The 17,171-nt window shown below is 43.6% G+C and overlaps 1 protein-coding gene across 1 annotated transcript; it reads right to left on the reverse strand.

The window, feature by feature from the left end:
- Window positions 1–1,697: 1,697 nt before the first annotated feature.
- On the reverse strand, window positions 1,698–16,498 carry LOC140117135 (vomeronasal type-2 receptor 1-like). The gene is made up of 3 exons (XM_072133590.1): window positions 16,391–16,498; window positions 4,848–5,139; window positions 1,698–3,617 (listed from the first exon to the last, which is right to left on the reverse strand). The coding sequence occupies exons 2-3, from the start codon at window positions 5,103–5,105 to the stop codon at window positions 2,736–2,738; spliced, it is 1,140 nt and encodes a 379-aa protein (XP_071989691.1). The 5' UTR covers window positions 5,106–5,139; window positions 16,391–16,498; the 3' UTR covers window positions 1,698–2,735.
- Between the last annotated feature and the right edge of the window lie 673 nt (window positions 16,499–17,171).

A 17,171-nucleotide genomic window follows, 5' to 3' on the forward strand; every position in this document is an offset into this window, starting at 1 on the left:
CACTCCATGGATAAGAACACTCTCCCAAATGTCAGCAAGCCTAGTGAGTGTATGAGCGATCCACAAACCGGCTATGCCGATTGGATAAGAACGCTCTCTCCAATGTCAGCGAGCCTAACGAGTGTATGAGAGCTCCACATAACTGTCTATACCGATTGGATAAGTACGCTCTCTCCAATGTTACCGAGCCTAGCGAGTGTATGAGAGTTCCACATAACTGTCTATACCGATTGGATAAGAACGCTCTCCCAAGAGTCAGTGAGCCTAGCAAGTGTATGAGAGCTCCACATAACTGTTTATACCGCATGAATAAGAACACCATCTCCAATGTCAGCGAGCCTAGCGAGTGTATGAGCGCTCCACATAACTGTCTATAACGATTGGAGAGGAACGCTCTCTCCAATGTCAGTCAGCCCAACGAGTGTATGAGAGCTCCACATAACTGTCTATACCGATTGGATAAGAACGCTCTCTCCAATGTCAGCGAGCCTAGCGAGTGTATGAGAGCTCCACATAACTGTCTTTACCGATTGGATAAGAACGCTCTCTCCAATGTCAGTCAGCCCAACGAGTGTATGAGAGCTCCACATAACTGTCTATACCGATTGGATAAGAACGCTCTCTCCAATGTCAGCGAGCCTAGCGAGTGTATGAGAGCTCCACATAACTGTCTATACCGATTGGATAAGAATGCTCTCTCCAATGTCAGTCAGCCCAACGAGTGTATGAGAGCTCCACATAACTGTCTATACCGATTGGATAAGAACGCTCTCTCCAATGTCAGCGAGCCTAGAGAATTGTCTACACTGCCAGGTAGCTGTTAGGTGCTAGCTGACTGATGTATTCACATCTCTGATTACTCAATACTACAGCATGGAGTCCTAAGCAGCAACCGTGACAATCATTTTGTGTCTACAACCTCTTTCACCAGTGAAAGACAAACTGTGTCGCTTCCAGTGCAGAGAACACTGGGGCTCCATTTACTAAGGGTCCGTCTGACACATTTTCATTGGGTTTCCCGATGATTTCCGTTTTGCGGCGAATTGCCCCGGGATTTTGGCGCACGCGATTGGATTTTGCCGCATCGGTGCTGGCTTTCACGCGACAGAAATCGGGGGCGTGGCCTTCGGACAACCCTATGAATTCAGACACACACACATGCACCAGGAAGAAGCAGTTCAACTCCAGCGGACCTCGGGGCAGAAGCGACGGATGCAGGAACTCGGGCGCACGACGTTAGTGAATCGTGGCAGACCCGATTCGTCGGGCAACGCACCGCGGGATTGCGACTGGACCAGGTAAGTAAATCTGCCCCATTGTGGTTACTCAGTCTCCTTGGGAACATCTTGGGAGTCTTGGGTTGGGACTACCAGTGGGGTTTATCGATTGAGCATTCTGTAATACTCACAAAGACACTGTGTCACACAAGTCACTAGGTAGGTATCCAACCTTTTGGGGGTGTCAGCTGGATTACAAATATGAGCATTGTTAAGAGTAATCTGATGTAGGGGCAGGTGGCATTATAAAGTGAACCAGGGACATGCTGAAAGTTAAGTTGGACAGCACAGAACGTTGGTAAGGAGTAGTTAGGAACATTAAGAGACAAAGTCATAGTCAAGGTACAAGCCAAGGGTCAAAACACAGGAAACAGTCAGCAATAAGGTATCACTCTTAGATGTAGTTAATAGAATGTTTTATTAAGTTAAATCAAAATTCCAATGTTGTGTGATGTTTCGGCAATGGGTATCCTAGTTCTATAGCACACATAGAATTCAAAGCTCTAATGGCTAATGTTTTATTTAGGCGACATGTTTTGATGCTAGATAGGTGTCTTCTTCAGGCCAAATGAGTCACCCTGGACACTAAAGTGGAAGACATTGAATTTTTATACACAAGAATGTGAGACCAGCACTGAGAAGACCAATAGTGTCCTGTAATGACAACTCGAGACAAAAATGTGACCACATCCTAGTACTGTAAGTCAAGGCCTTTCTCTCTCTTTTACAGGATACCAAGGGCACCATCACCAGAATGCCTGGACACCATGGTGGAGATTTTAGATGTTGAGTCTTTACACACAAATATTAAACAATTTCGCATTCAATTTCGCAGTCACAATTATTTTGTACTTCTACAAGTTATTCTACATGTAATTATTTTTTTGGGTTTGCTATTAACTACAGACATGGGGCACCGGTGTATGCCCCAAATTGCTTATTTTTTCTTGGTTGGTGGCAAGCAGAACATGTGTTCAAAGAGGAATTGGAGTATTATACACAACAAAACATTAGCTGAAATACAGCAAGAGTTATAATGTACATGTAGGATACAATGTACCATGGCAAAGAATTCTGCACAAGGGCATTTTAGCCATGAAAAACGTGCACGGTCCAACAAAAGTGCAGTCCGCGACCCTTAGTAAATGTGCCCCAATCTGTCAATGCTTAAAGAGGCCCAAGCCACACCCGGTGAATTTGCACTGAGCAGCCTAGGGAGTAATAGGTAATAGGAGTAATAGCTAAAACAGCAATAAAACTGAGGAAAATTGTAAAGTAAAGGGTCAAAATTATTTTTATTGTGTAAACATCATTAGGGGATTGAGATTTGAGAATTTTCTTTTGTGGGAAAGCCCCTTTAATAGTGTTAGGTTAGGATTATGTGGAGACATTATCAGTAATCTCAAAGCTTCTCTGCTTAAGGTAGTGGTTCTATGTATCAATCCTATTGTACCCTAGTCAAAAGGAAGCAGACATCTTCTGGGTCAAGCAACATACAAAATGAAATCTTGATATAAAAAAGTAATAGAAAACCTTCCAGAGCTGTAGAGGTCTCTCCAGGATGGAAGGGTCCATGATAATTCCATGGGATTTCTCCATCAGCATCTCATGAAGACAATAGGCCACAATGTAGACGGCGGTGTAAATGCTGTACACGATTCTGAAATTGACCGCATCATATATATTAGTTGAAACTGACTCCACCGTTTCCCTACCGGAACAAGGTCTGAGGGCCGGAATGATCCCATTTATATTGGCCAACCGCGGATAGCAGAAAAACAAAGACATCCATATTTCTTTCAAGAGATAGTCCCCTTTGTGATTATAGGGGGTATAATTGTATATAAACTCCCTCAGGCCTGGGATGTTCCCCTTATGGATGAGGAAGGTCAGCGACCCGTTTAGCACCTCTGGGACTTGTGGTACAACAGATAATGCAAAATAGGTCAGACCTGACAGAAAGATCCAGACTTTTTTACATTTCTTTAAATGCAATTCAACCAATATACTTTTCAGAAAATCGGTATCACTGTTGACAATCACAACTTTTGCCGATGATGACAGAATTTTTTTTGCCACACTTTCTTTTTGCTTATTTTCAGATACCGTGTACATAAACTCCACACAACCTCCGCTGCTCAGGATGAGATTCTTCAGGTCTCGGCTTCCCCTCTCGCTGCTGTCATCATCTGCACTCAAAATTCCCACCCAATTCCATCCAAAATGTCTCAATAATTGGACCACGGCCCGATGCTGATAATTCTGATTGGGAACCGTCCGGTAAACATGTGGAAATTGTACACGGTCTGTAAAGATGGGATCCATGGCCCCGTAGCTGATCTGGAAATTATAAGTGAATATGTGAGACATCACCAATTCACAATGTACAGTACACGATGTTGTAATGGGGTTTCAATGGGAAAATGGCATTGGAGCTGATCTTATTTCTATCTCCTGGATGCAAAATTTGAGATGATCATTCGAGATTTGATTAACTCAATCTTCGTAAAAAAATATTTGGAACATTTGATTCTGATTGTCCTGTAAATTAGTTTACAACCTCATCCAGTCCTCTTAAAGCTCACGGGTGAATAACAACAATAGAAGATCTTACACAGCATGTTTCATGCATTTTGTCAAGGGTGCCCCTGAGACCCATATCCCGGGTTGCAGGCGCATCCGTGTACCTCCGTGTGCACCTTACTCACCTGTCCCGGATCCAGCAGCGATCCCCAGCGCGCGTGTTCCCGTATCCTAGGGCGCGCGTGCATCGGCTCTGTAAAATTTAAAGGGCCAGCCTGCCGCTAATTGGGGCTGGCCAGCTGCCTACCCTGAGTTCCAGACCCTTCCTATGTCCCCTGCCGGATCTATGTGCTTCCATGCCTGAGAGAAAGCTGTATTCCAAGCCTGCTGCAATTATCCTGATTTCCCGTCTTGACCTTGATTTCGTTCCTGACTCCGATTTCATGCTAGCTGTCCTGACCTACCGCTACGTCCCCGACTCTGATCCTGTGCTGCCCATCTTGACCTCCTGCCAGTCCCCGACCACGATTTTGCCTTCCGTTTCTGTACCTCGCCTTGGATGCCACCGCGGACAATGTCGTAGCTGTCGAACGACCTGGTGGTACCACGCCGCAACATGTCCAACCTGCTTTGCAGCCGCTCTGGTGAAAAACGAGTGCCAGTTAGACTCCGGGCCCCGGTGTCGGCGTACGTCATCATCCGCGGTGGTACATAGGATGCACTACCACCGATCCTGACACATTTCATGCTTTTCCCTGTTCCAAAGCCATATATTTCAAAGTATATATTTTGTAAAGCACTACGGAATTTAATGGTGCTATATAAATAAAGATTATTATTATTTGTCTTGGGTCAAAGGTGCATCTGTTTGCCTCCGTGCGCCCCATCACTTACCTGCCCGTGCTCCAGCGACGGCGGCCCTGGTAGTCTGGGTGTTTTAGGCTCCTAGATAATTATAATAGAGTCTCAGTTTGGTTTCTACAGCTTGAATAATTTCCATTGTTTTATTAGTTTATATCTCCCACCGTTCAATGGGGGTTGTGATACCTGCGGATAGTGATACAGGCCGATCAGCTGAGAGATCAGATACGTTGAAGAAGATTCCAGATCCCCAATGATCGCCACCAGATCTTCCCCCTTACGACAGACATAGTTTGGCACCAGGACTTGTCCTCCGGTCATCAGGGACATGGAGCCTTTAACCGTTCCTCGCTTCAGCCCCTTCGTGTTATAAATCTCGTAGCCCAGAGTGATGTTGGGTAATAAATCTTGTCTTCCATTGATCTCTTCTATAGCAAACAGCATAGCCAGGTAATGTCTGTAGAGCCTTGGATAACCACTACAAAGAAGATTAGATCTGGTGAGATTATTCTAGATTATGCTGGATTATACCAGAATATAGAATATTAGACTAGAATAGTAGATCACACAGAGGGATTATCCTGGAGACCAGTGTGAGATCTGTAGGGAGGCCCTTCATCATCACACATTAGGAATAGCAGTTTACAGGGCCAGATTGAGAGGTAGGTGTCCACTTGGGTGCTATCCTGCTTCTCAGTGCTGCAATTTCATTGGGTGCCCTGAAAAGATCATGTAGTCACCATGTCTCCTCATGTATCTGCCCCAGTCACCTCATACACTGCAGACATGTCTGATATATCATATATAGGAGAATTATTACCACAGGAGATCATGTAGTCACCATGTCTCCTCATGTATCTGCCCCAGTCACCTCATACACTGCAGACATGGCTGATATATCATATATAGAGGAATTATTACCACAGGAGATCATGTAGTCATCATGTCTCCTCATGTATCTGCTCCATCACCTCATACACTGCAGACATGGCTGATATATCATATATAGAGGAATTATTACCACAGGAGATCATGTAGTCACCATGTCTCCTCATGTATCTGCTCCCAGTCACCTCATACACTGCAGACATGGCTGATATATCATATATAGAGGAATTATTACCACAGGAGATCATGTAGTCACCATGTCTCCTCATGTATCTGCTCCCAGTCACCTCATACACTGCAGACATGGCTGATATATCATATATAGGAGAATTATTACCACAGGAGATCATGTAGTCACCATGTCTCCTCATGTATCTGCCCCCAGTCACCTCATACACTGCAGACATGGCTGCTATATCATATATAGAGGAATTATTACCACAGGAGATCATGTAGTCACCATGTCTCCTCATGTATCTGCCCCAGTCACCTCATACACTGCAGACATGGCTGATATATCATATATAGAGGAATTATTACCACAGGAGATCATGTAGTCACCATGTCTCCTCATGTATCTGCCCCAGTCACCTCATACACTGCAGACATGGCTGATATATCATATATAGAGGAATTATTACCACAGGAGATCATGTAGTCACCATGTCTCCTCATGTATCTGCTCCCAGTCACCTCATACACTGCAGACATGGCTGATATATTATATATAGAGGAATTATTACCACAGGAGATCATGTAGTCACCATGTCTCCTCATGTATCTGCTCCAGTCACCTCATACACTGCAGACATGGCTGATATATCATATATAGGAGAATTATTACCACAGGAGATGATGTAGTCACCATGTCTCCTCATGTATCTGCCCCCAGTCACCTCATACACTGCAGACATGGCTGATATATCATATATAGGAGAATTATTACCACAGGAGATCATGTAGTCACCATGTCTCCTCATGTATCTGCCCCAGTCACCTCATACACTGCAGACATGGCTGATATATCATATATAGAGGAATTATTACCACAGGAGATCATGTAGTCACCATGTCTCCTCATGTATCTGCCCCATCACCTCATACACTGCAGACATGGCTGATATATCATATATAGAGGAATTATTACCACAGGAGATCATGTAGTCACCATGTCTCCTCATGTATCTGCCCCATCACCTCATACACTGCAGACATGGCTGATATATCATATATAGAGGAATTATTACCACAGGAGATCATGTAGTCACCATGTCTCCTCATGTATCTGCCCCATCACCTCATACACTGCAGACATGGCTGATATATCATATATAGAGGAATTATTCCCACAGGAGGTCATGTAGTCACCATGTCTCCTCATGTATCTGCTCCATCACCTCATACACTGCAGACATGGCTGATATATCATATATAGAGGAATTATTACCACAGGAGATCATGTAGTCACCATGTCTCCCCATGTATCTGCTCCCAGTCACCTCATACACTGCAGACATGGCTGATATATCATATATACAGGCGGTCCCCGGGTTACGTACAAGATAGGGTCCGGAGGTTTGTTCTTAAGTTGAATTTGTATGTAAGTCGAAACTGTATATTTTATAATTGTAGATTCAGACCAAAAAAAATTTGGCCCCAGTGACAATTGGAGTTTAAACATTTTTTGCTGTAATGGGACCTAGGATTATCAATAAAGCTTCATTACAAACACCTTACAGCTGATCATTGCAGTCTGGGACTATAGTAAAGCATCCAGAGAGCTTCATCAGAGGTCAGAGGGGTCTGTCTGTAACTATGAGTTGTCTGTAAGTCGGGTGTCCTTAAGTAGGGGACCGCCTGTAGAGGAATTATTACCACAGGAGATCATGTAGTCACCATGTCTCCTCATGTATCTGCCCCAGTCACCTCATACACTGCAGACATGGCTGATATATCATATATAGAGGAATTATTACCACAGGAGATCATGTAGTCACCATGTCTCCCCATGTATCTGCTCCCAGTCACCTCATACACTGCAGACATGGCTGATATATCATATATAGAGGAATTATTACCACAGGAGATCATGTAGTCACCATGTCTCCTCATGTATCTGCTCCATCACCTCATACACTGCAGACATGGCTGATATATCATATATAGAGGAATTATTACCACAGGAGATCATGTAGTCACCATGTCTCCTCATGTATCTGCTCCCAGTCACCTCATACACTGCAGACATGGCTGATATATCATATATAGGAGAATTATTACCACAGGAGATCATGTAGTCACCATGTCTCCCCATGTATCTGCTCCAGTCACCTCATACACTGCAGACATGGCTGATATATCATATATAGAGGAATTATTACCACAGGAGATCATGTAGTCACCATGTCTCCTCATGTACCTGCCCCAGTCACCTCATATACTGCAGACATGGCTGATATATCATATATAGGAGAATTATTACCACAGGAGATCATGTAGGCACCATGTCTCCTCATGTACCTGCCCCAGTCACCTCATATACTGCAGACATGGCTGATATATCATATATAGGAGAATTATTACCACAGGAGATCATGTAGTCACCATGTCTCCTCATGTACCTGCCCCAGTCACCTCATACACTGCAGACATGGCTGATATATCATATATAGGAGAATTATTACCACAGGAGATCATGTAGTCATCATGTCTCCTCATGTATCTGCTCCCAGTCACCTCATATACTGCAGACATGGCTGATATATCATATATAGGAGAATTATTACCACAGGAGATCATGTAGTCATCATGTCTCCTCATGTATCTGCTCCCAGTCACCTCATATACTGCAGACATGGCTGATATATCATATATAGAGGAATTATTACCACAGGACATCATGTAGTCACCATGTCTCCTCATGTATCTGCCCCATCACCTCATACACTGCAGACATGGCTGATATATCATATATAGGAGAATTATTACCACAGGACATCATGTAGTCACCATGTCTCCTCATGTATCTGCCCCATCACCTCATACACAGCAGACATGGCTGATATATCATATATAGGAGAATTATTACCACAGGACATCATGTAGTCACCATGTCTCCTCATGTATCTGCCCCATCACCTCATACACTGCAGACATGGCTGATATATCATATATAGAGGAATTATTACCACAGGAGATCATGTAGTCACCATGTCTCCTCATGTATCTGCTCCATCACCTCATACACTGCAGACATGGCTGATATATCATATATAGAGGAATTATTACCACAGGAGATCATGTAGTCACCATGTCTCCTCATGTATCTGCCCCATCACCTCATACACTGCAGACATGGCTGATATATCATATATAGAGGAATTATTACCACAGGAGATCATGTAGTCACCATGTCTCCTCATGTATCTGCTCCAGTCACCTCATACACTGCAGACATGGCTGATATATCATATATAGGAGAATTATTACCACAGGAGATCATGTAGTCACCATGTCTCCTCATGTATCTGCCCCATCACCTCATACACTGCAGACATGGCTGATATATCATATATAGGAGAATTATTACCACAGGACATCATGTAGTCACCATGTCTCCTCATGTATCTGCCCCATCACCTCATACACAGCAGACATGGCTGATATATCATATATAGGAGAATTATTACCACAGGACATCATGTAGTCACCATGTCTCCTCATGTATCTGCCCCATCACCTCATACACTGCAGACATGGCTGATATATCATATATAGAGGAATTATTACCACAGGAGATCATGTAGTCACCATGTCTCCTCATGTATCTGCTCCATCACCTCATACACTGCAGACATGGCTGATATATCATATATAGAGGAATTATTACCACAGGAGATCATGTAGTCACCATGTCTCCTCATGTATCTGCCCCATCACCTCATACACTGCAGACATGGCTGATATATCATATATAGAGGAATTATTACCACAGGAGATCATGTAGTCACCATGTCTCCTCATGTATCTGCTCCAGTCACCTCATACACTGCAGACATGGCTGATATATCATATATAGAGGAATTATTACCACAGGAGATCATGTAGTCACCATGTCTCCTCATGTATCTGCTCCATCACCTCATACACTGCAGACATGGCTGATATATCATATATAGAGGAATTAATACCACAGGAGATCATGTAGTCACCATGTCTCCTCATGTATCTGCTCTATCACCTCATACACTGCAGACATGGCTGATATATCATATATAGAGGAATTATTACCACAGGAGATCATGTAGTCACCATGTCTCCTCATGTATCTGCTCCCAGTCACCTCATACACTGCAGACATGGCTGATATATCATATATAGGAGAATTATTACCACAGGAGATCATGTAGTCACCATGTCTCCTCATGTATCTGCTCCAGTCACCTCATACACTGCAGACATGGCTGATATATCATATATAGGAGAATTATTACCACAGGAGATCATGTAGTCACCATGTCTCCTCATGTATCTGCTCCAGTCACCTCATATACTGCAGACATGGCTGATATATCATATATAGGAGAATTATTACCACAGGAGATCATGTAGTCATCATGTCTCCTCATGTATCTGCTCCATCACCTCATACACTGCAGACATGGCTGACATATCATATATAGAGGAATTATTACCACAGGAGGTCATGTAGTCACCATGTCTCCTCATGTATCTGCCCCAGTCACCTCATACACTGCAGACATGGCTGATATATCATATATAGGAGAATTATTACCACAGGAGATCATGTAGTCACCATGTCTCCTCATGTATCTGCTCCCAGTCACCTCATACACTGCAGACATGGCTGATATATCATATATAGGAGAATTATTACCACAGGAGATCATGTAGGCACCATGTCTCCTCATGTATCTGCTCCAGTCACCTCATACACTGCAGACATGGCTGATATATCATATATAGAGGAATTATTACCACAGGAGATCATGTAGTCACCATGTCTCCTCATGTATCTGCCCCAGTCACCTCATACACTGCAGACATGGCTGATATATCATATATAGGATAATTATTAGCACAGGAGATCATGTAGTCACCATGTCTCCTCATGTATCTGCTCCATCACCTCATACACTGCAGACATGGCTGATATATCATATATAGAGGAATTATTACCACAGGAGATCATGTAGTCACCATGTCTCCTCATGTATCTGCTCCCAGTCACCTCATACACTGCAGACATGGCTGATATATCATATATAGGAGAATTATTACCACAGGAGATCATGTAGTCACCATGTCTCCTCATGTATCTGCCCCAGTCACCTCATACACTGCAGACATGGCTGATATATCATATATAGAGGAATTATTACCACAGGACATCATGTAGTCACCATGTCTCCTCATGTATCTGCTCCCAGTCACCTCATACACTGCAGACATGGCTGATATATCATATATAGAGGAATTATTACCACAGGAGATCATGTAGTCACCATGTCTCCTCTTGTATCTGCTCCAGTCACCTCATACACTGCAGACATGGCTGATATATCATATATAGAGGAATTATTACCACAGGAGATCATGTAGTCACCATGTCTCCTCATGTATCTGCCCCAGTCACCTCATACACTGCAGACATGGCTGATATATCATATATAGAGGAATTATTACCACAGGAGATCATGTAGTCACCATGTCTCCTCATGTACCTGCTCCCAGTCACCTCATACACTGCAGACATGGCTGATATATCATATATAGGGGAATTATTACCACAGGAGATCATGTAGTCACCATGTCTCCTCATGTATCTGCTCCAGTCACCTCATACACTGCAGACATGGCTGATATATCATATATAGGAGAATTATTACCACAGGGGATCATGTAGTCACCATGTCTCCTCATGTATCTGCTCCCAGTCACCTCCTACACTGCAGACATGGCTGCTATATCATATATAGGAGAATTATTACCACAGGAGATCATGTAGTCACCATGTCTCCTCATGTATCTGCCCCAGTCACCTCATACACTGCAGACATGGCTGATATATCATATATAGAGGAATTATTACCACAGGAGATCATGTAGTCACCATGTCTCCTCATGTATCTGCCCCCAGTCACCTCATACACTGCAGACATGGCTGATATATCATATATAGGAGAATTATTACCACAGGAGATCATGTAGTCACCATGTCTCCTCATGTATCTGCCCCAGTCACCTCATACACTGCAGACATGGCTGATATATCATATATAGGAGAATTATTACCACAGGGGATCATGTAGTCACCATGTCTCCTCATGTATCTGCCCCAGTCACCTCATACACTGCAGACATGGCTGATATATCATATATAGAGGAATTATTACCACAGGAGATCATGTAGTCATCATGTCTCCTCATGTATCTGCTCCATCACCTCATACACTGCAGACATGGCTGATATATCATATATAGAGGAATTATTACCACAGGAGATCATGTAGTCACCATGTCTCCTCATGTATCTGCCCCATCACCTCATACACTGCAGACATGGCTGATATATCATATATAGAGGAATTATTACCACAGGAGATCATGTAGTCACCATGTCTCCTCATGTATCTGCCCCATCACCTCATACACTGCAGACATGGCTGATATATCATATATAGAGGAATTATTACCACAGGAGATCATGTAGTCACCATGTCTCCTCATGTATCTGCCCCATCACCTCATACACTGCAGACATGGCTGATATATCATATATAGAGGAATTATTCCCACAGGAGGTCATGTAGTCACCATGTCTCCTCATGTATCTGCTCCATCACCTCATACACTGCAGACATGGCTGATATATCATATATAGAGGAATTATTACCACAGGAGATCATGTAGTCACCATGTCTCCCCATGTATCTGCTCCCAGTCACCTCATACACTGCAGACATGGCTGATATATCATATATAGAGGAATTATTACCACAGGAGATCATGTAGTCACCATGTCTCCTCATGTATCTGCCCCAGTCACCTCATACACTGCAGACATGGCTGATATATCATATATAGAGGAATTATTACCACAGGAGATCATGTAGTCACCATGTCTCCCCATGTATCTGCTCCCAGTCACCTCATACACTGCAGACATGGCTGATATATCATATATAGAGGAATTATTACCACAGGAGATCATGTAGTCACCATGTCTCCTCATGTATCTGCTCCATCACCTCATACACTGCAGACATGGCTGATATATCATATATAGAGGAATTATTACCACAGGAGATCATGTAGTCACCATGTCTCCTCATGTATCTGCTCCCAGTCACCTCATACACTGCAGACATGGCTGATATATCATATATAGGAGAATTATTACCACAGGAGATCATGTAGTCACCATGTCTCCTCATGTACCTGCCCCAGTCACCTCATATACTGCAGACATGGCTGATATATCATATATAGGAGAATTATTACCACAGGAGATCATGTAGTCATCATGTCTCCTCATGTATCTGCTCCCAGTCACCTCATATACTGCAGACATGGCTGATATATCATATATAGAGGAATTATTACCACAGGACATCATGTAGTCACCATGTCTCCTCATGTATCTGCCCCATCACCTCATACACTGCAGACATGGCTGATATATCATATATAGGAGAATTATTACCACAGGACATCATGTAGTCACCATGTCTCCTCATGTATCTGCCCCATCACCTCATACACAGCAGACATGGCTGATATATCATATATAGGAGAATTATTACCACAGGACATCATGTAGTCACCATGTCTCCTCATGTATCTGCCCCATCACCTCATACACTGCAGACATGGCTGATATATCATATATAGAGGAATTATTACCACAGGAGATCATGTAGTCACCATGTCTCCTCATGTATCTGCTCCATCACCTCATACACTGCAGACATGGCTGATATATCATATATAGAGGAATTATTACCACAGGAGATCATGTAGTCACCATGTCTCCTCATGTATCTGCTCCAGTCACCTCATACACTGCAGACATGGCTGATATATCATATATAGGAGAATTATTACCACAGGAGATCATGTAGTCACCATGTCTCCTCATGTATCTGCTCCCAGTCACCTCATACACTGCAGACATGGCTGATATATCATATATAGGAGAATTATTACCACAGGAGATCATGTAGTCACCATGTCTCCTCATGTATCTGCTCCAGTCACCTCATATACTGCAGACATGGCTGATATATCATATATAGGAGAATTATTACCACAGGAGATCATGTAGTCATCATGTCTCCTCATGTATCTGCTCCATCACCTCATACACTGCAGACATGGCTGATATATCATATATAGAGGAATTATTACCACAGGAGGTCATGTAGTCACCATGTCTCCTCATGTATCTGCTCCCAGTCACCTCATACACTGCAGACATGGCTGATATATCATATATAGGAGAATTATTACCACAGGAGATCATGTAGGCACCATGTCTCCTCATGTATCTGCTCCAGTCACCTCATACACTGCAGACATGGCTGATATATCATATATAGAGGAATTATTACCACAGGAGATCATGTAGTCACCATGTCTCCTCATGTATCTGCTCCATCACCTCATACACTGCAGACATGGCTGATATATCATATATAGAGGAATTATTACCACAGGAGATCATGTAGTCACCATGTCTCCTCATGTATCTGCTCCCAGTCACCTCATACACTGCAGACATGGCTGATATATCATATATAGAGGAATTATTACCACAGGAGATCATGTAGTCACCATGTCTCCTCATGTATCTGCTCCCAGTCACCTCATACACTGCAGACATGGCTGATATATCATATATAGGAGAATTATTACCACAGGAGGTCATGTAGTCACCATGTCTCCTCATGTATCTGCTCCCAGTCACCTCATACACTGCAGACATGGCTGATATATCATATATAGAGGAATTATTACCACAGGAGATCATGTAGTCACCATGTCTCCTCATGTATCTGCTCCAGTCACCTCATACACTGCAGACATGGCTGATATATCATATATAGAGGAATTATTACCACAGGAGATCATGTAGTCACCATGTCTCCTCATGTATCTGCCCCAGTCACCTCATACACTGCAGACATGGCTGATATATCATATATAGGAGAATTATTACCACAGGAGATCATGTAGTCACCATGTCTCCTCATGTATCTGCTCCATCACCTCATACACTGCAGACATGGCTGATATATCATATATAGAGGAATTATTACCACAGGAGATCATGTAGTCACCATGTCTCCTCATGTATCTGCTCCAGTCACCTCATACACTGCAGACATGGCTGATATATCATATATAGGAGAATTATTACCACAGGAGATCATGTAGTCACCATGTCTCCTCATGTATCTGCTCCCAGTCACCTCATACACTGCAGACATGGCTGATATATCATATATAGGAGAATTATTACCACAGGAGATCATGTAGTCACCATGTCTCCTCATGTATCTGCTCCAGTCACCTCATATACTGCAGACATGGCTGATATATCATATATAGGAGAATTATTACCACAGGAGATCATGTAGTCATCATGTCTCCTCATGTATCTGCTCCATCACCTCATACACTGCAGACATGGCTGATATATCATATATAGAGGAATTATTACCACAGGAGGTCATGTAGTCACCATGTCTCCTCATGTATCTGCTCCCAGTCACCTCATACACTGCAGACATGGCTGATATATCATATATAGGAGAATTATTACCACAGGAGATCATGTAGGCACCATGTCTCCTCATGTATCTGCTCCAGTCACCTCATACACTGCAGACATGGCTGATATATCATATATAGAGGAATTATTACCACAGGAGATCATGTAGTCACCATGTCTCCTCATGTATCTGCTCCATCACCTCATACACTGCAGACATGGCTGATATATCATATATAGAGGAATTATTACCACAGGAGATCATGTAGTCACCATGTCTCCTCATGTATCTGCTCCCAGTCACCTCATACACTGCAGACATGGCTGATATATCATATATAGAGGAATTATTACCACAGGAGATCATGTAGTCACCATGTCTCCTCATGTATCTGCTCCCAGTCACCTCATACACTGCAGACATGGCTGATATATCATATATAGGAGAATTATTACCACAGGAGGTCATGTAGTCACCATGTCTCCTCATGTATCTGCTCCCAGTCACCTCATACACTGCAGACATGGCTGATATATCATATATAGAGGAATTATTACCACAGGAGATCATGTAGTCACCATGTCTCCTCATGTATCTGCTCCAGTCACCTCATACACTGCAGACATGGCTGATATATCATATATAGAGGAATTATTACCACAGGAGATCATGTAGTCACCATGTCTCCTCATGTATCTGCCCCAGTCACCTCATACACTGCAGACATGGCTGATATATCATATATAGGGGAATTATTACCACAGGAGATCATGTAGTCACCATGTCTCCTCATGTATCTGCTCCAGTCACCTCATACACTGCAGACATGGCTGATATATCATATATAGGAGAATTATTACCACAGGGGATCATGTAGTCACCATGTCTCCTCATGTATCTGCTCCCAGTCACCTCCTACACTGCAGACATGGCTGCTATATCATATATAGGAGAATTATTACCACAGGAGATCATGTAGTCACCATGTCTCCTCATGTATCTGCCCCAGTCACCTCATACACTGCAGACATGGCTGATACATACCTCCCAACCGTCCCGTTTTGGGCGGGACAGTCCCGTTTTTTAACCCTTGTCCCGCCTGCACGGACCGTTAAGTGAAAGTCCCGGTTTTTTTGCGGTTTCACGGATTTTTCCGTTTTGTCCCGCCCCCGAGTCCCGCCCCCCCCCCCGAGTCCCGCCCCCGTCCTGCTCAGGATACAGAGAAGCCAGGGGGCGGGGTACAGCGTCCTCCTCCTCTCCAGCTCCCGGGCTGTCTGCTGCAGAGCCGGCACCTCCCCCATCCCCTCCCCTGGGAGGCAGAGCCCTCCCTGTCCTCAGGCTGCCACTTGCAGGCACATGGATGGATGGATGGATGGAGCAGTGCAGAGTGTCATATTCTCTGCACTGCCCCTGCACAGCAGCCCCAGGGGATCATCCTCCGTGCAGGCAGGAACTCTCCAGCACTGCTACATCAATGGCTCCCTGCCCCCACCTCCTCCTGCTCCTCACTGAAGTTCGTCTGATGAAGCAGAGCCGAGTGTGTGCAGCTGCTGCAGTGTGATAACAGGTACTCTACAGTGACTGCAGGCAGCAGCTAAAGGGTTAAACACTTTCCTCCATAGACCCCCTGCCCCCATCCCTAACCCCCCCAGTGCCCTTCTATTCTGCTTTTATTGTACCATATACTTAATCCCTTAACCCCTTAAGGACACAGGGTTTTTCTCTCATTTCTCGCTCTCCAACTTCAAAAATCCATAACTTTTTCATTTTTCCGTGTACAGAGCTGTGTGAGGGCTTATTTTGTGCGTAACAAATTTTACTTTCC

Source organism: Engystomops pustulosus, chromosome 2 (assembly GCF_040894005.1).
Source record: "Engystomops pustulosus chromosome 2, aEngPut4.maternal, whole genome shotgun sequence".
NCBI classification, from domain to species: domain Eukaryota; kingdom Metazoa; phylum Chordata; class Amphibia; order Anura; family Leptodactylidae; genus Engystomops; species Engystomops pustulosus.